At 44.4% G+C, this 23,639-nt stretch overlaps 2 protein-coding genes across 5 annotated transcripts in view; one reads left to right on the top strand and one right to left on the bottom strand.

The window, feature by feature from the left end:
- Positions 1–23,639, bottom strand: part of LOC125000788 (vang-like protein 1) — a 48,935-nt gene that overhangs the window by 14,441 nt on the left and 10,855 nt on the right. For 2 of the 4 annotated variants that reach the window (XM_047576471.1, XM_047576472.1), the window contains exons 3-5: positions 19,608–19,734; positions 2,218–2,649; positions 1,578–1,753 (exon numbers count right to left, since the gene is read on the bottom strand). In XM_047576471.1, coding sequence (XP_047432427.1) covers positions 1,578–1,753; positions 2,218–2,649; positions 19,608–19,734 — 735 coding nt within the window. Of the gene's footprint in view, positions 1–1,577; positions 1,754–2,217; positions 2,650–10,551; positions 10,747–19,055; positions 19,209–19,607; positions 19,735–23,639 lie in introns of those variants that run through there. The other 2 variants (XM_047576474.1, XM_047576473.1) reach the window with 2 other exon arrangements.
- On the top strand, positions 13,548–15,233 carry LOC125000802. Its single transcript, XM_047576488.1, has 4 exons — positions 13,548–13,663; positions 13,744–13,804; positions 13,912–14,006; positions 14,106–15,233. Exons 1-4 carry the CDS (start codon positions 13,617–13,619, stop codon positions 15,052–15,054), a joined length of 1,152 nt encoding a protein of 383 aa, XP_047432444.1. The 5' UTR covers positions 13,548–13,616; the 3' UTR covers positions 15,055–15,233.

Here is a 23,639-nt window from a genome sequence, read left to right as displayed (position 1 = left end):
CCTCTCCTATTTATTTATTTATTTATTTTTTTCCTCCCTCCTGGCACCATTTTCTCTCCCCTCATCAGTCGATTTATCTCTGTGGCTTTTTGTCTCCACGTTTTCTTGCTTAACTCTCAATTTCCCCCTGTTCTACGTGATCATCCCTCTTGCATGAATTCCTCCTCCCGTCTCTATGATGAACTCAGTTACAGTAGTTCGCTCTTATATTCCCATCACTCTCACTTGAGGTGTCCCACTTTTTGCCTCTGCCTTCATGTCGCCCACACATCTCCTCCGCGTTCTCCTCTATCCTTATCTCCCTTATCAGTATAGCTGCCTCTAACTCTGTCTTGTCTCTTCCTTTTAGTGCGTCTGTCTCCCATCTCGACATGCACGGACCTGGATATACGGCCGCGCTGCACTCGATACTAACGCCGTCCCTCGATGCCCCCGACTCCTGCAAAATTTGTTGACTATTTTATGACGAATGCGATGTGAGCTAAGATAGAAAACATGTGGTTTTCTTCGCCGTAATGAGCTTCGACAGAAAGCTAACGACAAAGGAAGCCTTGTCTGATGCCTTGAAAAAGCCACATAATGTTTTATTTTGATTCTCCTTTTGCTTAAATATGTTTTTTTTTATTGAAGTGTCTGTGTGCTTCAGCCAATTTAGGTAACCTTAGGGGACATTTTTGTCCATTTGGGCAAAAATGTTCCTCTTCGTTTGGCTGCTATTTTGGCCATGTTAGTGCATGTGGCACAATTTTTGTAAGAAGGTCTATCTCTACACAAATATAAAAAATAATATTAAATAGAAATTCTAATAGATCGACAGAAAACTGTGGAAAAAGAAAAACTGTCGGAACCTTAAAAACAACGCAAAACACAAAAAACGCCCGAAAACTGCTACAAAACCTTCACAGTTTAATATTTTTTTCTGATTTATTCTGCATAAATCTCTTAAACCACTTCAGTACTTTACACAACTACTAAATTCATGATTTTGGGGAATTTTAACCATTTAAATACCAGTTTGATAACTTGAAGGCACTGTTGTTTTTACGAATTATTTTTTTTTTTTAAAAAAACATGAAAAATTAGCCGTTTTCCATAAAACTAATGTTGGATGGCTCTCAGATCAGCCTTGGATATGACCAAGATTATCTAAAATATTGACTTGATTGCATTATTAGTTTTTGTGTCGCATCAGATTTAAAATTTACTTCCCTCTTGTAACCTTAGCGAACAAAAAAAGTCCCATTGACTTCCATTATAACTACATTTTTTGACCATGACACAATAAAATCATTCTTTCTGCAGTGTTAGGGGTTCATTTAGGAGAAAAATTGTCAAATTTTTAGTGTTCAACACTAAAATCAGCCATGTCCCCATCATAGGGCCTATTCATAAAATGTTATTTCATTCATTTTTGTGCACGTCTAAGTAACATCCACATGAATGAATGTCAGGTCCAAAAGTTTCCCAGCAGAACATCATGTTGTCACCAGATGGTTTAAATGTTACGTGTCCTGTCAGTGGTTTTAATGTTATGGCTGATCGCTGTATCATAGACCTGTATGTTTTGTTCCTCTCACCTGAGCTGTCCCAGGTTGTAGTGCCTCGTCTCGCCGTCCGTGGAGCGCGTGACGCACAGAGAGAAGCACGGCTGAAGCTGCCGGAGCTCCAGCAGGACGATGGCCAGGTAGTGGATGAAGAGCAGAGCGTCCACCAGGGACACGGCGTACTGCACGATGCCCTGGTAGTTCTCATCCTGCCCAACAATCAAACAACCAGCAAAGTTTAAAGGGGGTCAATCGAACATGTGTACGACAAATAAGTACAAACACATCTCCAAAACATAATTTTGCATAAAACGCTCCTTCAGGGATGAAGCAGGAGATTAAGATTAGATGTAGAGCGTATGAATATTTAGACACATTTCAAAGGACTCCGTTATTTGTGTGTGTTTTTCCTCAAGCATTCTGAATGAGCGACCCACAGGGAATTTAAATTATGACTCAAGCTGTAAACACAACTATCTGTGTTTTGGTTGTTGTGATCTTGCTGCGCCCCTTAAGGCATTAAAAATGAATGTGTCTGCAATATACGAGACCTCTCCCACTCACGCTACCGCTGATACAAATCTTTAGACTGTGTGGAATTACACAGCAAGTAATGATAGCTTTTTACATTTCATGCCTGCAACCCCCGTCTCCCGTCCTCCTCTAAGCTCACCTGTGAGTCGAGTATCCTGACTCCGTAGAAAAGCCAGTAGGAGACTACAAAGAGCAGCACAAGCACAGCGAGGAGGGCCCTGAACACGAAAACCCGCGGGAGGCCCGCCCGCGCCGGTCTGAAGAAGAGCGCCCAGACGGCCAGCAGCAAAATGAGCAGCTTAAAGGCCACGGAGATGAAGAGGCCCTCGCAGGCCGTCCCGCAGCTCTGCAGCTTCTCCGGCCAGAGGAGGTGCGGGAGCACCAGGAAGGCCAGCGGGGTGAGGAACACCAGCAGGCCCAGGATCACGGCGACCGTCCGGGTGAGGTAGCGGCGGCAGTCGAGCCCCACGCTGTCCTCGAGGTCCTTGGTGATGCGGACGATGTCCTCCTGGGAGAGGCTGTGCTCCGAGGTGCCCGTGACGGCCGTGGTCGTCTCGCCCCAGTTGTCATCCTGAAAATAGGAGGAAGACGGATTAAAAACGGGAACGTTTTTACTCTAGATTTAGTCACTTTCGCTTGCTCTGGTTTCCAAAATTCTGACGGTATCAAGGTATCGGACATTTCCATCTTCACCACACCTCGCGTTGACGTAGCTGCACCGTGTGTTTTTAGAAGCGCTACATTGAAAATGACATAATTTTCCAGCTTTACAGCATTCACATTTGACTTAAACCTCAGTCGGACCAACGCCGTGGAGGTTATTTCCAAGCGGAGAGAAAATGGGAAGTGTAAAAAGTCAACAGAGCGAGCTGCCGCGCAGGCTACGCGCTGGCGTCAGGGTCCGACTGCATCCGCAGATAATGAAGGTCAGCGGTGTCGGAGCAGAGCTGTTAGAACAACAGAGATAAGGACTCTTTACACGGCAGTCATAACAAGCCACTGCTCGACAAAAAAAAGAGAGAGAGGGCAGATAATGAACCGCCATCAGCTACGAGAACATTCAATAACAGCCTCCTGCTACTCAAATGCAACATAATGCACCGGTCCAATATTGAGGATTATATCAATAGCATTTGACCCACACTAGCAGAGAGGGGATCACGGAGGAGCTGTGGAGATACATTATGAACACTTTAGACTGAGGGGGTTGGTGGGGGTGGTGGTGGTGGGGGAGGTGGGGGGAGGATGGTGCACTGGGACGGAGAAAAGCCCACTGGCCTCAGGGTTAAAACAGCAGAGATGAAGCAGAACAATGGGAGGACCCAGGCGGTATGCTCAAGAAAGAAGCTACTGTGTACGCTCATAACGAAATCACGGCACACACAACATCACTTCTACATCCACATACAGCGTAGAAACTAAGAAGAGAATGAGAGATAAGGTTTCTTCTGCATAATCACAGGGTAAATCTATCATTCTGTGTTCCTCTTTTGGTCTAAAAACTATTAAAAACCCTTATATGAGCCTCATTATTTCACTTTATCCTGATGTATCAATCCATGGTTGGAAGTAGTCCATAATAACTGCACTATTTACTACATTGAGCTGCATATATCAAAAGAATAATTACATAATAAGCCTATATAAAGCATTTTTATCTGCCCGTCTTGCACATTTGTATTGAAATAAATGCCTGTTAAGTCACTTTTGTGAATGACACAATGGTGATTATCGCCCAGCGATGACAGCTTTATGACGCGACATTCCTGCACAAATACACGCACATTTCGTGACATGTCTTTACACTTTCTAATGCCGCAGACTTGCTTTTCAATCTCAATTAACCGTTTCTGTGGCCTAGCAAAAAAGAAAAACAAAAAACTAAATGACTATTATGTTGTACGCGTGCAATCGTCTCACCTGCTGACTCACAACGTCACACTAGCAACACTTCAAACAAAACTCAAGGACATGAGCTGGCGATTAAGATGTGGGACATCATCTGTTGAGTAAAGCAAACCCCGCTGCTAGGCAACAGCTGGCGTCTAGAAGCCTCGGAGGCTAACACATTAGCATGCTAACGACAAGGCAGAGAATTACAACAAAACTACTACACATTAAATTACATCCACCTCTATCATTTTGAATTTGAAGTTGGCAACTCTCTGGATCTCTGGGAAGTGAGAGTTCAAATAATACACTTGTAGTTACTACTTATGGCCACAGGCGGCGCCAAAGAATCTAGACAGAGACTTTAAGAAATCTGAGTGACTGTAATATTCTGGTGTTTTACATTTAAAATCAGTAATTAACAGAGTTAACGTCATCTGTGGGTAAAGCAAACACTGCTGCTAGGCAACAGCTGGCATCTAGAAGCCTCTGAAGCTAACACATTAGCATGCTAACAACGAGGCAGAGATTTACAACCAAATTACTACACATTAACTTGCATACACCGCTATCATTTTGCATTTGAAGGTAGAAACTATGTGAAAGTTCAAATAATACACTTGTAATTACTACTTATGGCCACAGGTGGTGCCATAAATTTCCAGATAACCACTTTAACCCTCCGTTACACTACTTTTGATTTTATGTTTTTATTTCATCTTAAAAACGTTTTACATTGCCATGTTTGGCATCATTCTTTTCAGCACAACCTCAACTGAGTCATTTTACAATTATTGTTTCATTTTGACAAACTGTATTAACACATGAACGTAAAACCAGACTAGAACCATAAAATCCAAGTAGGAAAAAGTAACATTTTTTAATGTGTTTTTTATAACTTGGAATTCAAATCTAAAGTGTAAATTTCAAAAGTTTAGGTACAAATTTATAACTATTTCCATTAAAATGCAGGAAATGTATCAGGCATTTTTGTACAAGTAGGCTATTTACAATCATTTACAAAACTATCAGGTGTGAGTAACGTATAAATAATAATATCTGAAGTCTAAAATCTTTCTCTTTAGCTGCAGCGTCCTTCCCACAACTTTTCCCTCTTCCTTAGTAACCACTGACACATCGTTTCCTGATTGGTTGATGAGATGCATTTTTCCACCAATAGGAAGGCTTTTTTTTTTGTTTTTGTTTTTTTGTTTTAAGCTTTGGAAGCTGAACGTTTTACTTTTCTCCGTTTCTCCCGTGCACCAGACGTGCACCAACATGACAGCAATATTCAGGAAAAATTGCGGCATAAATTATTCATAATGACTCTAGTTCTACTTGGCCTAACAACACGAAAAACTGGTATATAAGTTGAAGTTAGCGCTTTCTGCAAAGCTTAAACGGAGACTCAGTGGCATCACGTCTTGCTGCTACGTCGTCTCAAATTGGTTACATTTAAAATTAAACCACTACAGCATATTATATTAATAGGACTGCTATCATTCACAGGAGACGACATGTTAATTGTTGAATTGTTGGTGTAGGATTTCATGCACCGTCTTTCGGATGAGGCGCAACACTGAAAGCTGTCTCATGTTCATCTGACCTTTGACAAGGCAATGCGGTCGTAAATACTCAGCGTCACTGAATGCACAGCTCGAGAAGCGGCCAAAAAATCCCGACTGACCCAGCAGACGGTGGAATGCACGACATGGGTTCAAAGGGTCAGAGAGGGAACAAGTTACTACATCCCTGAAGCCTCGGAGAGAATTAAAAGAGAAATTTAAAGGAAATTACAATGAACGTAAGAAATTCCATAAAGATGAACGCCAGCTATAATCCACCCAGGATATTAATTGTGTCTGACAGAGCAATAACAAACAACAAAACCTGCAGCACAACAAACGCACACACACAAGCATAAATAATACATGTTCCAGTTCAGTCAATTGGAGTGGAGATTGTTTGTGGAAGGCAACAGTGAAAGCCACTTCATTAATAATGAGAGAGGTGGACTGGAGAGCCCTCAGCGTCTCCACAGAGACTCGAGCAACAGGCTTTTTATTCACACGAAGCAATTAAAGCCCACAGAGAACTAAAGGAAGCCAATCCTCATTATTCTCCTTTTGTACTAGCGGGAGACAAGTGCCTCGACAAAGGGGGGATCCACATGCTTCGGATACGTGGAAATTCACACAGCATCGACGCTCAAGTACAGCATTCCTAAGCAGTTTGTACCGAAGGGGGGGATTTATCGAAGGGGAAGCTTTAAAATCAGTTATTTTATATGATACTGATCTCAAGCCTTAATCTGACAAGTGTCTGGGCGGTGGAGACGAGCGCACTGTGAAGGGAAATCAATCGGCAGCATACTTCGCCGTCCCTCGATGGGGCACATGAATCACAGGCTCTCACACCTCGTGGCTGCGATACACTCATCAACACTCGTCCCCCGCTGGCCTTGTATCATAGCCTTGAATTACACACCGCTAAAGAACTCTGTCAAGAAATTCAACACCGCAGTGTAACACCTAACAGAACAGACATCTTTATTTTGGTTTATTGGCTAAATATGTAGTTGGTTAAGCGTTCCTTTTAGAGACTGACCGATATATCGGGCCGATATTTCTGTTTTCTTCTGGTATCGGTATTGGCCGATACACATATTTTTTCTTCCCAGCAATATTTACAGACAGGCGCATCCACAGGCAGCCCTGTGCTGCTGGAGACGCTGCAGACCCATGCAGCCCATACATGGCCCCTCCCCCACTAACAGAGTCTGTTTTCTTTCCGGTTTTCTTTTCTTTTTCTTTCTTTTTTTTTTTTAACTTTTACTGTTGTAGCAATATGTGTTGATGTTAAAGCCAAGGTGTAAGACTAATTCTGCCTAAAAGCTAAACATACTTGGCTGAGAAGGACCCTAAAATCGCCCCTGCTTGTGCTCTACCTCTTTTTACCCGTTTATTTTTCATGGATATGAGCATTAAATATTGTTTGAGTTCACTAAATTTTCATGTTTTTGGTTAAATTGGGACTTGCACCATTTGCTACTATTGTATAATTTTTACCCTAATGGAGGAAGGCAGTATCGGCTCCAAATATCGGCTCAGAAAAATCGATATCGGCCCTAAACAATCCATATCGGTCGATCTCTAGTCTCTCTACATTACTTACTCTGGCTCTGTTGATAATATATATTTGGGGTTGTACCTGGGCTTTCCCTCTGCCTGCTTCACTAAAAATAGACGCCAGTGACCCACATTTCCTCTCGGGATTAACCGATCGCCACGGGCCGATCTGGTTCAGTACCAGCAGGCTTGCGGGAGGCCCGGCCCCATTCATCACAGGGAAACGGGCGAAACTGGCAGGAACAGAGAGGAGAGAGAGAGGAACAAAGGGACTGGAGAGAAGGGCAAGAGCGCGACAGAAATCTCTGATAACAAGACAGCCAATTATAGGGAGGAGAGGGATTGATCCGGAGAGGCAGGGGACGTAAGGGCAGTCGCAGTTCAAGGGCTGGAGATGATTACAGCACCGGGAAAATCCTCCGCTCACAACTACATGTGCGTTACGAATACAGGCATGGTAGCAGAACACCTGCCAGGACTACTCTTGTCCAGCATCGACCATGATTAAATCGACCCAGATGAGGGTTTATAAGCAATTCCCGTGCACTAGGGAGAAGTTATGCAAGATAAGGAGAGGAGAGGAGGAGGCCAGGTAACAATTCAAACCATTTTCCAAACGTTCACCTTTAAAAACGTCCGCCACTGAACTACCTTGACGCCAACATCCAGTTCTTAACTTATACGTATTATAGTCGTGCTGTGTGGAGCAAACTGCACTCGTCTAAGGTTTCCTGAAAAACACAAGAGGATATTTCATGCAACAATGTGTTGCACTCTGCCGACCACACTAACAACGCCGCAAAGATAGTGAACATCACAAGCTCTGGCAGGACACACTGAAGAGCTGGCATGTTTTGAAGATAAATAAATGATGGCGACAATAGATTCTACTTCAGTAAACTTATATTTTTCAAAGGCACTGGTTCAGAGAACAGGCCTCCATAGTTGATCTTCAAAGATATGGGACTATATGGATGCAATAAAGGTAGGATCGTCTGGGTCTGGAAAGACTGTACATTCCCTCCAAAATATACTAATAATCAAAAAAGAATTGATCAAATTCAATGTCCAACCTTAAAAATTAAGAGTTTTCTTGGTCAACAGATAAGAAAGAGTTAGGGTTAGTACTGCAAATTAGCAAGGAGTTCAACGTCAGTGATCAAAAGCAATAGCAACACTTTTTTTTAACAGATACTACCTGGTTGGGAAGGCTTAAAAGCAACACAATTGAGGAGATCATTGGACAACACTGGACATTGTGTCAGCACAAGAGGATAGCCTTGTCTTTTGTGCTCGGTAGTCTGAGTTTAAGGGAGTGGTCCGTCCTTTTCGGTTTGACTCATGTTCTTGTGTCTGTTCATGAACTAACAGAAGCTCAAACCAGGTGGTAGTTGGACTGAACTTGGCCTTAAGACAGAAAGAACAGAAATCTGAAGGGGGTGGCAGCTAGCTTGTGATATTTCACACACTCTTTCCTTATATGCAAGACTGGGAATCTGTGAACCACCCACAAAATAAAGAAAAACTACTGTGCCTAAAGCAACACTGTACGGGCCAACTCTTGAGGAAATCGCTCTGTCCATCACATTCAACCCAGTAATAAAACATGGCAGCATTAAGCAGAGGCAAGAGCAGCATGATAAGAAGCAGAATGTGCCATCAAAGTATTTCTCAGATAAAACATTTGGCTGCAAACTAAGCGCTGCAGCCCAGTAACGCGGCTTTAAACACATCCAGCAGGACATTTGATGCATCAAATTGCGAAACGCAGTTGGGGCCCTGACTCAAAAAGAAGTCCTCAGGGTGGTTGTGATGATAAAGAGGATGACACTTTCAGCATTTTCCAGCTAATCTTCTGGAGTTGAAGTCAGGGAAATCAACATATTTTGCACAAAATGACCTGAAGACGTGCTTAAGAGCTGAGATAGCTCACAGAAACACACTAAACTATTCAACTTTCCCATCCCACGAATAACCTGAACCCGTCCCCTTCCACCGATAAACACAGCTAAGAAATTATTAGACTGGTGCCACAGGAAAAGTGTGTGCTCTATGCAAGTATACTGCATATAGCACACTTCTTTGCCCTTGCATGTCAGCCAACATGCATTTACAAAGCTTTCAATGGGGCATTTGTTTGCCTCCTATCTACACCAAAGTATAAATAACAGCTATTGTCTCTCACTGTAAATAAAATATCCCCTAAAAGCCTGTTTTCTGTTGTCGAGCTATTAGAGCGCTGCAAACAAAGCCCCTCGCTTGGTGCGGGAACAAGTGCACTCTACCCACTCCTGGGAGGCAAGGTGTGTGTATGTGTGTGTGTGTAAAATATAGCAACATGCATCTCAAAGCTCTTTAGAGCCATTCCAAACCACCTTTGTTTGCAGTGTGGACAGCTTGTGTGTGTGGCTGCCAAGAGCTTGTCAGGACAAGGAAGGGCAGCGTTGAAAAAAAGGGTTTCCTTGATTAATTTGCAGGATAGAGGTTAGATTAGGTTAGACAATAGGGGATTGAGAGCCGGACAGTAGCTGGTGTGGGATGGATTATGATGATTGTGACGATATGGCGATGCCAAGACTCTGGTTTAACGTGACGCAGGAAGCTAATGCCACTGAATGAAAAGTTGTGTTAAATCTATCCCTCTGATTCAAAGAGTCAATCCAACAGTTACGTAAACTACACCACAGATTCATGCATTTTTCATAATGTTTGCCTCTGTGAACGCCATTGACATGTAGGAATGCAACCGTCCCCAAGTAAGAAAGCTCTTAAATTCAACTGTATGCAACCGTCAGGAGACGCACAATGTTAGCGACAAAAAAGCATTTATTAATTCAAGATATTTTATTCAGGAGACCCGAAACGGAGCAAAATACGAGCAGAAGAAGTGCTCTAATGCGTGAGTCATGTATTTGTTTGAGCACCAAATGGGAAAAGCAAACATTAATAGTAAGGTTGGGTTATGACGGATGAGGTTCAGATGCCAAAATGGACCAGATTGGACTATTCAGATGTGTGCTGAGGTTTTTTATTCTCTACACTGGTTGAAACACGCCCTATAATGAAAACCAAATGGCGTGTTACCAGATAAGGGTTTAGCTAATGCTAGCTGTAGAGGATGCCGACACCATATCATAGGAGGACTTTTTCGATTAAAAGGTTCCTGGAGACCAGAAACAGAGAGAATAACACATTTAAGTGGTGAGAAGAACGACGTAAACTCTCCTTTTCACATTAGTCGCACACTGTACTAAATTGTTGCCATTTAAAACAGCAAATACACGCACAAACACCCGGTTCATGCGAATGCATTTACACAGAAATCAAGCACCACTTCGCTGGAAAACCAGACATCTATAGTTAATGCAGAATGAAAAATTCAGTGTTAGTAAAGCGTATTTTAATTTACTGTAGAGTCAGGAAGTACACTAGGAAGCTGGACCTGTCAGCCTTACCTCGCTTAGTTTAGCCTCTGGCCCACAGCTCGCAACTGGAAGTGGTTTGGCGTAAGAGTCGCCTTGCACCGTGGTGACGATCACTCCCTTCGTCTCCTCTAAAGTCTCAAAAACCTCAAGCACCTGCAACAATTCATCCCCCGCCTCCATCACCGTCGGCGACTGCATCGTACCAAACTTAACCGCGACCAACGCTCTGTCCGTCGTCACTCACTGCTTTCTTCCCCCCCGGTCCGTCCCGGTACTGAGTGTGAGGATGACCTCCCTGACTCCCTCCTCATCCGCTGCCCAGCCCCTCGCTTCATCCATCATCTTTATATAGAAATCTCTCCCATCACGCCTCAGGAAGTATTGTATGGGAGTGTGCGCTCGCTTGCCACATAATGTAAGGAGCTTTATGGAGAAAGACAAGAGAGCGAGGGGAGAGTACAGAGGAGCTGAGGAGGGAGGGAAGGAGGGAGGGGGGGTGAGGAGACAATCACGTGGCCGTCCTGAAAGCAGCAGGGATAGATGGATGGATGGATGGATGGATGAGGAGGAGGAGGAGGGGGGATAAAAGGATAGATGGGCAGATTGAGAGGGAGTTAAAGAGTTCAGTAAATAAACATCTGAGCCCAGTGAGGAGACAGTGGAGGAATAACACACCAATTTGGAGCCATTCCCTCTCACCCAATGATGTGTTTATCCTCCCTCCTTCCCTCCTTCCCTCCAGGCTCTCCCTCCCTCCCTCCTCCCTCCTCTGCTCGTCTCTTGCCTCAGCACCACTCTCCCTCCATTGCTTCTGACCCAGTGAGCACCGAGGTGTCGTAGTGCAGCCACCGACACGGATACATGTGTACAACCTGTCCATTACCTTCTCATGGGATTCGTTTATAAAAACCAACAAAGAAGGCGTGCTACTACTAAGTGTATGTTTTCTGATCATAATTTAATGTAACTGTATAAAGCAAACCCAAAGCAAAGCAAGAAAAAATCCAAGAGCTTTGAGTTTTTAGACAAGAACTGAGTTCTGGGTGAAACAGAATCAAACGCCCCTTGAGCAAGTTTGACCTTTGATGCATCTTCTTCCTTTATCTCTAAAGCTGCTGCTAAGAGACTAAAAGAGTTCATTCCTCTCTCGTCTTACGAGTCTGCAGCCTGGACGTGACACGCAGCTTACAGCAGAGCACCGACATAACCGAACCTAAGCCAGGAGGCACTCACCACAGAGCAGCGGTCCCAAGCGTGAACGGAAACGCTCCGCCTCCTCCAAGAATCCGACATGGCTGCTCGTCCGTCCGTGGTGGGAGTCAGAGGAAGTGGAGCTACCTGAGCTAAGGTCCGGTCCCGTGCCGTGCGTACCAACGTATGCTTCTAGCACGGGAACGGCTGAAATCACGATGCGGTTGAGTTTAAATGGGTCAAATGAACCGAGACGCACCGAGTTTGGGGAGTCGAGCGGGAAGTTTCGGTCGTAAACAGCGTCAGTGTGTCGTCTGAGGTAAACGCTCACGTGGAAACGATGCGGACGTGATCCCCGAGAGAAACGACAAGAACTCGGCGTGAAAGCGTCGGCTAAATTCGAGGCGTTGCGCAATCACACGCCAGCCGACACAAAAACACACGCGAGTTCGAGTGCGTTCGGAGCCAAATTGCCCGTGAGAGCGCACCTGATCTCTGCGCAATGTTCACACGGGCCCCCGGCCCAGTGTTTGTTTGCACTGATTCACAGAGCAAACAAACAAATTGCATATAAGTTTATTTCTCTAAGCTGCACCTGCACCAGCTCCACTTTGTGCCTCCATTTGCTGATGTCAACGACGGTTAAAACCAACACATTTGTCTTGGTTAAGCACTACCTCTTACTACAAAAACATATCGAATGACCAGCAGCATAAACTGACCCAGTTACTCACTCAGTGTCAGCCTATCAATAGAAACCCCACACCCAGGCTTTACTCTCCTCCATTGTTGTCCCTAAACATCCATTTATTCAAATAATGCTCAAGCGGACGTCTACTGTTACCAACATAAAGATTTTTCTTGCTGATGAACAGTGTATTTTTCACGCATTAGAATACCGCCCCGAGCGTTGGCCGCGCTCCTGAAACTGAAACAACCTCCTGGAACCGTTCTGTTCCAACACATCGAGCGATGCTGCCGCTACAAAGGAAGAGATCATGCTGGGTGAGGCATTGGAGTTTACACCGATCAGCCACAACCCATTAAAACACATAATAATAAATGACTGTGTACTTAAAACTTTTATTTGACCATTAACAGGTATAATTAGATTAAGTAATGCCGGTTTATATTGCAACATCTAATTATTGGTAGGTAAAATGTTTTAGTTTCACTTCTGGTCCTCCATACAAATACACATGTTTACTACAACGCCCAGTGATCACTGGTCAATGGGCTCATTCCACAGTGTCTTATTGCAGCTGTGTATCTGGGTCAAAGGTCATCTACAGGAGTTCTAGAATGTCGTCGTCATATCAACACATCAAAGCCACAGTTCCGTTGTTCACCAACCTGTCAAACATTCTTCATTCTTCATCCCGAAGTCACTCCGTACACTTGTGTATCGAGCGTTTCCTGAGTGCTTTCACGCGTTTCGTCCGACTCGTTGTGAGACATTCGTCGTTACTTTAGTCACTTTCCAGTATTCAGACGCCCTATCCTATCCATGGCGTTCACCCAAGGAAGCAGAGGCATCTACAGCCCCATCAAGGTACGGATCAGTTCAAGTGTCTTCAGTCTGATTCTAAACATTTTCAGATGTAGTTAATATGAAATATAAGTACAAAAATGATCTAATGAACAAACTGACCTTTTTTTCCACAGGTGTTCTTTGACACCACGGTCTACGAGCAACCTCTTCAGACCTGCTGGCATCGCGGTTCCTACAAGTGCTATGTAAGATCCTCTACAGTTTCAAGTCTTCTATATCTACCTCTATATAATATATACAAGATAAGGTATTAACCCGTCTGATCTCTGCTTTTATCTAGACTGCACTTATAGCCGAACTTTTGAGGCTTCAACAGAACAAACGCCTCTCGCCCAAGGTATCTGTTGAAGATATGATTGAGCTGCTGATGGAGGAGAGCAAGGAGACTCTGAGAATCCAGTGAGTATTCGAGAAACACTGACTTTTACTATGCTCATCATAAGGAACTGTAAAGATTAAACTTTTCTTTGTGTTTGTAGGATGTGGGAATTCCAAATGGACGGCTTCCATGAGACCTACGACAAACCTCTTGCCCGGCTGGTAAGGACACGCTCTGAACACTAGTTTGAATTCAACTTATACTTAATTCACTTCTTTTTCTAAATATGTTCAATCTGCTCAACACCCCTTTTCTTTTCTTGTTTCAGGTGTGGAATGTGTGCAACAGCATGAAAAACAGAGATGTGGAGTATGAAGCCAGAAGTTTCCTCCACACTTCAGAGCCCATGCCTCCCAACTTCCAGTAAGTTACATCCACCAATCATTTCTTCTCAGTGAAGTTCTCTGGTTGTGGTGTTTGTGTCGTTCCCTAAAACTAACTCTGAATATCTGTAACCCACAGACACCCCACGATCATCAGCATGGCCAAGCAGTTTGCCAGGAGGCTGACGGAGAAGCAGTTTGAGGCCCCCGGCTCCAAACAGCATGAACCATGGCAGGTGGTGGCGGAGGTGGTTCCCAAAGTCCTGCAGGGCTTCTGGGACCTTCCTCCAAACCTTTGTGTGGACATGCCCTCCAAGAAGCTCTGCAAAATGGCTGTTGGAGTCACCAAAGCCGTAGAGGACCGGGTCTACGCTGCTCTGTCGTCCACATCCATGCGCGTCAAGTTCACTCGCGCCATACGAGACGTCATGGTCCGGTCTATCCGGGACAAAGTCAGACAGGCCTTCACCGAAGACGTCTTGAAGAAGAGTCTGAACTGGTTCGCTGCAGAGCTGCTGAACACCATCGTTGATGTGGCAGTGGAAGAAATCTGTTCGCTGTTTCTCCCAGACTGTCTTGGCACCATTGCTGAACCACCAGTGCTGTGGAGTAGTACCCAGGATGCAACAGAGGAACCGGAGTCGTCCATCCCTGTAGTCCACCAAACCGAGACTACATCTGCTGTGGCTCCACCCCCTCCACCTGCACCTGAACCTGCAACTACCGCACCTGAACCTGCAACTACCGCACCTGAACCTGCAACTACTGCACCTGAACCTGCAACTACCGCACCTGAACCTCCATCCAGCGCTCCTTCTCCATTTGGGCTTTCATTGTTCTATTTTTGGTTCATTTGCTTTCATTTTTATTTCGCGGTCCATGCGTGTAGCTCATTTGCTGTGGCGTGTTTCGCGTCATTTCCCTGCATGGCATTTTTGCTCATGTTCATTTTCTTTAGTCTGGTTTCATTTGGTTTTTATTCACTTTTACTTTGTTTTCATAGTTTTCCATTTTACTTCAAGTTTGTTTACATTTACATTGTTGTATTCATTATTCATTTCATTTTCATTTTGTGGTATTTAGTGTGAACTTGTTGGTCATGCGACGGCAACGGCGTTTCACGTCATTTCCGTTCATGACATTTTAGCTTTTTCCAATTGTAGTTTCTTTCAATTTTAGCTTTATTCAATTTTAGCTTATCGAATTTTAGCTTTATCGAATTTTAGCTTTATTCAATTTTAGTATTTTTCATTGCTTAGTGTTTTACTAAGTTCATTTGTGTTATTTAGTGTGAACTTGTTGGTCATGCGACGGCAACGGCGTTTTACGTCATTTCCGTTCATGACATTTTAGCTTTATTCAATTGTAGTTTCTTTCAATTTTAGCTTTATTCAATTGTAGCTTTATTCAATTTTAGTATTTTTCATTGCTTAGTGTTTTACTAAGTTCATTTGTGTTATTTAGTGTGAACTTGTTGGTCATGCGACGGCAACGGCGTTTTGCGTCATTTCCGTTCATGACATTTTAGCTTTTTTCAATTGTAGTTTCTTTCAATTTTAGCTTTATTCAATTTTAGCTTTATCGAATTTTAGCTTTATCGAATTTTAGCTTTTTTCATTACTTAGTGTTTATTTTGGTGGTGTTGAGAAAGCTGCTGCCTCTGTTGGGTTACATGAGACTCTACTGGAGTTTCAGCTCCACTCCACCATTTTCATTTACATTTTTTTGAATTTATTTCATTGTTATTGCTTTCTTGATTGTGTTTCATTGTTATTGTATTTCAATAAACTGTTCCATTGACATTATTCTGAATTTCCATGTGACTGTGAGTAGTAATTTTACTATTAGCTGTTTGATTATCTTAGTCATTTGGTCTTTTAGTACCAAAGTAGAGCTACGTGTTTTCGTCATGGGACGGACCGAGTTCTCTGATTGGACAACTTTTCCAACACTGTTTAGGTGGCAGCATTAACCTCTGAACAACATGTGACTGAGCATTTTGTCTTTCACTCTTAAAATATAAAAACACTCAGTGGCGACATTACTTTGGTAATTCTGGTGGGGCCATGCAGGAAAATCTAACAATGCAATCCATGTTTTGACCATCTCACTTGTAATAATTGTAAATCTCTGTGGTCTAAAAAACCAGGAGACCAAATATCGTGCTTTTAGGAAGTGGTGGTTACGTCAGTTTTTAGTAGTGAACAACACATACAGCTTCACATGCTACGTGAGTTTGACTGGTTGACTATTAAATTAGTCGTGAGCTGCATCCCTCCAAATTCACTAGATCCCAAACTGATGCTGCCTGAATTCACGAAACAAAATATGAATGTTTAGCTTAGCATTGAGGTTGGAAATAGTTTAACTCAGCCTGGCTTTATTCAAACATGACAAAATCCAAGGGCAATTAAACCTTTCCTATAAATGTGGCTTCCATTTGTTTTAATATGTCTTTTGTTTTTCCGAATCCTCGTTGCCAAGTGTCGAGACGTACACATCCAAACACCAGCTCTCAACAGCGGGCAAATCCTCTTAACGTCTCTGCCCGCTTTGCTGCTGAACTCGGCCTCGTGTAGCGTTTTCCCACACATCTACGTGTGTCACGGCCCCTCGTCGCTTATATAACTCTCCCGGTGATGGCATCACGCGACACTTTTCAGCTGGATGGCGAGGACATCCCAGCCCGAAGCAACGCGCCGCTCCGTCAGCAAAGGCTCTGATTAAGTCCCAGCAGCTGAGTAATGAGCGCAGCGCGGCATACTGAGACACTGAGACGAGGCTGACGCAGACACACACACACACACAAAAGAAGAAAAACATTCACACACAGAAGCATATGACAGACAGAAAGCGCACGCACACGCACAGAAACACAGCGGGGATTTGTGCCGAGCCTCTGCAGAATCAGTGGCCCTGATTACTCAAACTAAAGCCAAGCGCTCCCCGCCCAGAAAGCAGCGCTACTGCAGGCCACGGCATGAATAAGACATGAAGAGGAAAAGGCGAAGGATGACTGGGCTGTTGGTTAAAATTAGACGCGATATGCAGATGAAAAAGAAATAAATAAAAAAAAAAAACACATACATGAGCTCTAACGAGGGAAAGTCGGCGCCAACTAGGTCAGCGACTGATGGTAAAACGCCGAAGCGTCTGCACGTGCGCGTTTGTCATCTTTCCTTCCAGCCGCTTAAGCCGAACACTTGATGAGCACCGCTCTTCCAGACGGTTTGGCTAGAAGAACTGGTCGCCCAGCCCAAGCTTTGTGTGTGTTAAAATCCCCATCAATTCATCCGCTGAATGCATTTATCTCTGCCCCGTGGCACGTTCCTGCTCCAGTTTAATATCTGCAAACGCGTTGACGGAGGTGGACGGCAGATGTGAACAGTGGTAAAGTAGGCCACGCACAGACATAAGCAAAGGGGTCAGTCCCTTGAGCTGCCATGACTGACTGAGCCGAGGAGTTGTTTTTAACTCCGCGAAGCTCAAAACCGCGAAACAAAGCGACTCGGTCACGTGCTGCCGCGGTTCAGGTGGTGGAGTGGTTCGCTCCCCGGCGACGCGTCCCGAGGCAAGACGCTAAACCCCACGTCGTGCCCAAAGGGCGGCCGAGCACCTTGCATGACCGCTTCCGCAATTGGTGTGTGACTGTGTTTGAGAACGGGTCGATGAGAAACAAAGGAAAAGTGCTTCGAGCGCAGACCTTTTAGCATTTGACACCGGAGCCGAACAGAAGACTCAAGTGTCTCGAACATCACCACGCGGGCTCTTCACAATCCACACGGCTCCAATACATAAGAAATTGAAGACCTGTGTCACCAGTTGAGTTATGGCAGTGAATGGACATGATCAATTCGACGGATGAACAAACTATTTGGCAACATAATGATTCTGGCCACAGCAAACAAGTATAAAATGGACTATTCAGGGTAATACAGCTAGCTTAGTGTATTGTAATAGAGGGTATGTAGTGATCGCACAAAAACACAGTGAAATGTATCAGTAAATAGAGCGAGACCGGGAAAAATGGGTCAAATTAAGAACAACTGGACTCAACAATGATCCATATGAACTAGTGTGGATTTGGAAAAGTGTGTTTAAGGTCATTTCAGTTATGATAAATGTAGCTAAATACATTGTGCTAATGCTAAGAGCTTCACTGAGAAGTAGCGTTAGCCATACGATACTGTAGCGTTAAAAGGACGACGAGGAGTGATCAGAAATATTACGTTTTCCCGCCAAAACAACAACATCCACAAACTTATCTGACAGTAGCTTAAGAAGTAACTTAAGGTCGGACTTCACCAAAAAAATACAGCATAAATTAATATTAGCTGACACTAAATGTGAACCACAACACCCGGTTTCTGTGCCTGAATTGCAGCTGTTTCTTCTAATGCAGCGATCCATTTACTTCTCTTTTCTTTGGCAGATACCTGTAAAAATATATCTGACTGCTTTTCAATCGCACAACATCTCTTCACCTTTTTTTTTTAACTCATTTTACAATTTAGACGCTATTAAAGCCTATGATGATTCAAGCTAATGCTGCTAACCTCCATGTTCAACTGTCACTTTTTGCCGCTCAGTGGCCGTAACCATGGAGACATCGGTTGCTGTGACGTCACACATACTCTCTATAGTGCTTCTTGTTGCTGAGGAGGAAAGATGGTTACTGCCCATTGCCCAGTTAAGTTATTTTGAATATTGGCCAGCTACAGCTTAACCGTTCTCTTTATTTAAGGATCATTAAAGCAAATATCCTTTTGTCGGGAATAAAAAAAAAATTTAAGAAAATAAACTGCCTGTTATTCGCTTCCTTTCCCCATGACTGTTATTGGAAGGAGCCGGCCGAGCGCTACCTGGAAGTTCACGTCTTAACATGCCGGTGTGCAGCCAAGCAGCAGAGCTAACACGGCGCTATCTGATCATCTGATCCACCGGCCTGTTATTTGACTTTCTGGCTTTTATCTGAATCCAAGTAAAATAATCAAATGTCTGTCTGGTACGTGAAATAAAAACACAGACTCAGTCGGCTTTCCACTTGGTGCAGGCGCTAGAAATATAACGCGACAAACAGCTTCCTTACCTTATATTTCTCTTTTATAAAATAATCCATGGCATAATCCATACTTTGCTCTTGCTCCCCGCATTAGTCAGCATGATTTCTGAGGGCAGAGTTTCAATTCTGACACAGTCAAACCCAGCTAAGCCGCCGTTCTGGCTTGGCCTGATCCATTTCTGAAGGGGGGGGCCACCGGTTCATGCGCAGCCAGGTGTTAGTAACTGACCCGGTCCGCGCAAATCCGAGTTTGCTTTTGTCAAAACAGACAAAGTTTTACTGCCCAAAGACGCATCCTGCTGCAGAGATTTCGCCAGCAACAGACTTCCTGAAAGCGACAAACCCAGACCTCGCCAAAAGTGGACTGGCCCTGCTGGCTTTTCCCCCGAAACACCAGATGGCCCGTCCCGGCCCGGGCTCATCACCACAATTATCATTCCAGCTCATTTTGACTGATGAATCTCTTGTGCTCCTAATCCTTTATAAATCGGACAACCAGAGTTACCCATCTTGTGAGTAGAGATGGCTTTCTGGAGTAGCTTGGTACTCCACTATATGAAAGCCAGCGTTGAGTCTTACCTGGACCTGCTCCCCCCGGACAGATGAGTCGCCCAGCAGCGGCTCGGCGGGCGGCGTGTTAATCGTCACGGACTTTTCCGAGCGGCTGTCTTTGCTGCGCGACTTGTGGCGGTCCCGGCTTCGCTCGCTGAAAGAAAAACAAAAAGAAAGTTGCTTTAAAAAGGGACAACAATCCTCGATCCATCCCCACCTACCTCCTCGACCCTCCGTTCATGTGCGCTGCAACGCACGAGCTCCATTAGCTGGACCGACCCCTCTGCTCTTACAGCCCTAATCTTGTGTAAAAAGCACTCAGCGGGTCCTCCTCATCCTCTGCCCGGCATCGCCGCGTGGCTCGATGCCCAGTCTGCAGCTCCACGTCCAGAGAAAAGCTCAGCGGCCTCGGTTAATCCCTAATCCGTCTCCTCCTCCGGCCCCGACTGTTGACATTTTAGCCGTGCTACAGTTTTAGTAGCTGAACTTCCCAGGTGTTTGTGTTGTTGTTTGAGTGGCGCTAAGGCTGAGTGAGACTCTCCACCAGGACCAGTGTCAGATGTAATATAGATATAACAGGCTGGAGATGTTGTAAAGAGATGAACGCGTCGCGTAAATGAAAGCGACACCACAGCTCACAGTTTTGCTAAATGCTAATTAAGTTTCCCGCCGTCTCTAAGCTTGTTGTTTCACGCTAATCGCTCCTTTTGTACGAGCGACACCGGAACAGACGTGTGGCAAATCTCATTTACGCGACGCAGGAGGTTTTCAGTTTTATTGCAGTATTACGAAACATCGCGACCCGTTTTGCTTAAACCGGACACTTTGGAGCTTTTGTCTTTGCAGCCGCAATTCGTCACCGTCATGTAAAGTTCTGGAGTAAATAACAGCCTGGAGTGACCCTCGAATCCTACTCCCACAGTAACAATTCATAACCGTACAGCGCAGGATATCCTGGCTGCAGGGGCAGCGGAGGAAACCATGTGATTGACAGCGGCGAGAATGTTTACAGACTGACGGAGAAGCGCTGGATCCCGAGTGTTTTCATTAAAGGGTGTTAACCAGTCTGCTTTCCGCCTCTATTCTTATACTTCCTTTTAAATACAGACTCGATTTCCTACCGAAAAAAAAAAAATCACAAAAGCGATGTTTCAAATCTGCGCTCGGCGTGAGAACGCTCATATTCAACAGCCTGCAGCAACACACACACACACACACACACACGGTGACTGACATGATCTTATCTAACAAATCCAGGAGATTAGGAAGTTGACGTGAGCCTTTAAATACATTAGCACTCCAATTATTGCTTTAAATATTATTCCAACCATCCCCGTAGTGATGGTTAATCTACAGGGAGCGATCATCAGTCAAACGCTGGCACCGATTAAGGCTTATTAATTGGGGGGAGGGGGGATGTGAGGGGGGGGGGCAGTATGGCCCACGGGGCGGTGATCCTTCTTCAAAGTCAGAATAATAAGCAGCCGGGGAAAATGTACGGAAAAGAGGTAGAGAAGAGGAAGAAGAAGAAGAAGATAATTTGAATAAAAGCTGCATTTTCAAGGTCTGTTATGTGTGTTTGTGCTGTTCTCATGAATAATTAATTTGACAAAAAGGAGGTCACGTTAACATACTTCTGCAAAAAAAATAAAAATAAAATACCATTACTAACTACATGGGTTTATATTTAAAAAAAAAAAGCCTCTTTCACGAGAGGAAGCAGCCAAACATAATATGCATAATATCATGTGAATCAGTGACTCCCAGCAAGAAGGGACCTCGTATGCACTGGTGGTTGCGACAGGGCCGGAGAAAAGAGAATAAAAGGCTGAATTAGTAGCAGAAAAACACAAAAACTGTAAATATGCATCAGCTAAAATGGAAAAATAAGACGTGGTAACGCTGCGTGGAAAAGAGAGGAAGGAAAACATCTCGTGCGGCAGAATCAACAGTTACTGGTTAAAAAAAAAAGAGGAAAAAAATAAAAATAGGAGCTGCTTTTGTTTACTTCTGTCTGTAATCACGTACCCATGGTTTCAATAAATTACCAACAATTTGAATTTCACAAGCGCTTCATTTCCAAAACAGGCCCCGGCTTTAGGACGTGAATGCGCCTCTGTGCTTCGTTGCGTCGCGGCAAAAAAACTAAGGAGCCGCTGTGGAGGTCGCGCTGAACGAGAACCTAACATCTGGTTTCCACCAGGACTCGATATGTATGTGTGTGTGTGTGTGTGTGTGAGGTGTATGAAAGGTTAGACCTCAGAATCGGCGAACAATGAGCATTTTGAAATGTGCAATTGTGCATGCTCGCAGACAGGAAACGCAGAGGTGAGCAGACCTGTGGGCGGCCGGGGAACGGCCTGAACAGAATGGCCTCTGTCTTCCACCTCCTCCTCCCCCCTTCTCCCTCCCTCTCCCCCCCTGAAGCGTTCCCTCATTCCCCCTTCGGCGAGGTTCTGGGCGATCGCACCGTGTGGAAACCTCCCCTCCAACACACACTCCTCCTCCTCCTCCACCTCCTCGTCCTCCTTCCTCCCCCCTTCCCACATCCTCTTCCTGCCTCATTAGCATGCAGCCGGCTCGTTGCTATTCCAGCAGCGTGCTACGCTATGATTTGATTAATGGAATTTGACTTCCAGCGTGGATCCCTGAAATGGGTATGGCTTTTTGGAACAGGGAGAAGAGGGAGGAGGAGGAGGAGGAGGGGTTGCCATTCCCTCCCTCCCTCCCTCCCTCCCCCACTGAACACCTGAGGATGAGTGTGATCACATTCACACAGTGGTGGCAGGAAGGCTATTGAGGAAGCACAGCCAGCTAGCGTGGCAAGCCAAACTGTCCGTGGGCCAATTTTCTCCCTCCTCTCCTGGCAGGTTAACACACACACACACACACACACACACACACACAGACACACACCTGTGTGACGGTGCAGCTGAAGCTCTCATGTGCAAAGCTAAAAAAAAATTTTGCTGGAACTTTAATTTCAGAAGAACCAACGTCCATAAATTTCTCCGAGGGTAAAAACTGCCTCCAGTGCGTCGTGATTGTAATCAGCGGCCTGAGCGTTTAGCAAGAAAAAAGGCCATGAAAGACGTCCTACGAGGCAGTTCCTGGAGCTTCACGCTAGGGAGCGAAGCCTACCGTGTCAGCGCAGTTTGTATCCTGCTTGCATCAAAACTTGGGACTAATGGTGCGTTCGATTTCTGCTCAGAAGTTGAAATTTCTGCAGAATTTCCAGAGAATCTTTACTAAGTGCGTAAACAGTAACTAGAAGTTGCTGCAATATTCCATTTATCAGCGCCTCTGATTAGTTTTCGTTGCACTAAACTGGTCGTAGTTTTTGATGTGCATGCGTTGAATCGCTGTCATTGTGTTGTTTTTCACGTGTTATGTGGGAACTACAGGCCTTTGTCGTGCTAGCAACGGCTAAAAACAATAGCCTGCTAAAACTAAAACGGTGGGAGACACCATCAAAACACTAAACTGGGGGTATTTTTTTTTTTCAATCAAAATTTTTGTATATTTTATCATTTTCTTGCCTTGTGTAGATTTCATCACTGCAAATAATTGTGGTAAAAAAGTTAGTTCAAGTTATCTAGTCAATAACTAACTATTTGTGTAGCTTAAATAGCCTAAATTTAGTTTAACATTATAATAATAATAATATTAGCTAATTTTAATTTTACTTTGCATTCAAAAAATTTAAATATTCTGCAACATGAACGCCTCCTTTAAGGAAGCTGTAATATTAAGGTAACCAGTTGGAAGATTAGATTATTTCAATGTACTGTTTTTTACCTTATCTCCCTTAAACTATCTCAGTTTTGTTAAACATGTGTTTTGAGCAACGATAAATGTTATTCACCAAAGCATCAAAAAAATTCTGAATTGCAAATAAACTCAAGCACTTTCGTGGGCGTGGCCAACTCGTTTCCCCTACTTCTGTAACTGGAACGCCGATAACTCCCAGCTCCGACCTCCGAGGTGAATGGAACGTGGCACGACTCCACCAAATGTCGCGCCCGTGTGCAGCCCGGTGCTGACCCTCTCTGAGCTGGG

This window comes from Mugil cephalus, chromosome 23, assembly GCF_022458985.1.
Source record: "Mugil cephalus isolate CIBA_MC_2020 chromosome 23, CIBA_Mcephalus_1.1, whole genome shotgun sequence".
Taxonomy (NCBI): domain Eukaryota; kingdom Metazoa; phylum Chordata; class Actinopteri; order Mugiliformes; family Mugilidae; genus Mugil; species Mugil cephalus.
This window is presented reverse-complemented; position numbering and strand designations above follow the sequence as displayed.

What these genes read in the sequence shown, in the direction of transcription:
- LOC125000802 (XM_047576488.1), top strand. Translation starts at nt 13,617, where the DNA reads ATGATTGAGCTGCTGATGGAGGAGAGCAAGGAGACTCTGAGAATCCA. An exon ending in AAGGAGACTCTGAGAATCCA is followed by an intron (nt 13,664 to 13,743) that starts GTGAGTATTCGA and finishes TTGTGTTTGTAG; the next exon opens with GATGTGGGAATTCCAAATGG. An exon ending in CCCATGCCTCCCAACTTCCA is followed by an intron (nt 14,007 to 14,105) that starts GTAAGTTACATC and finishes TGTAACCCACAG; the next exon opens with ACACCCCACGATCATCAGCA.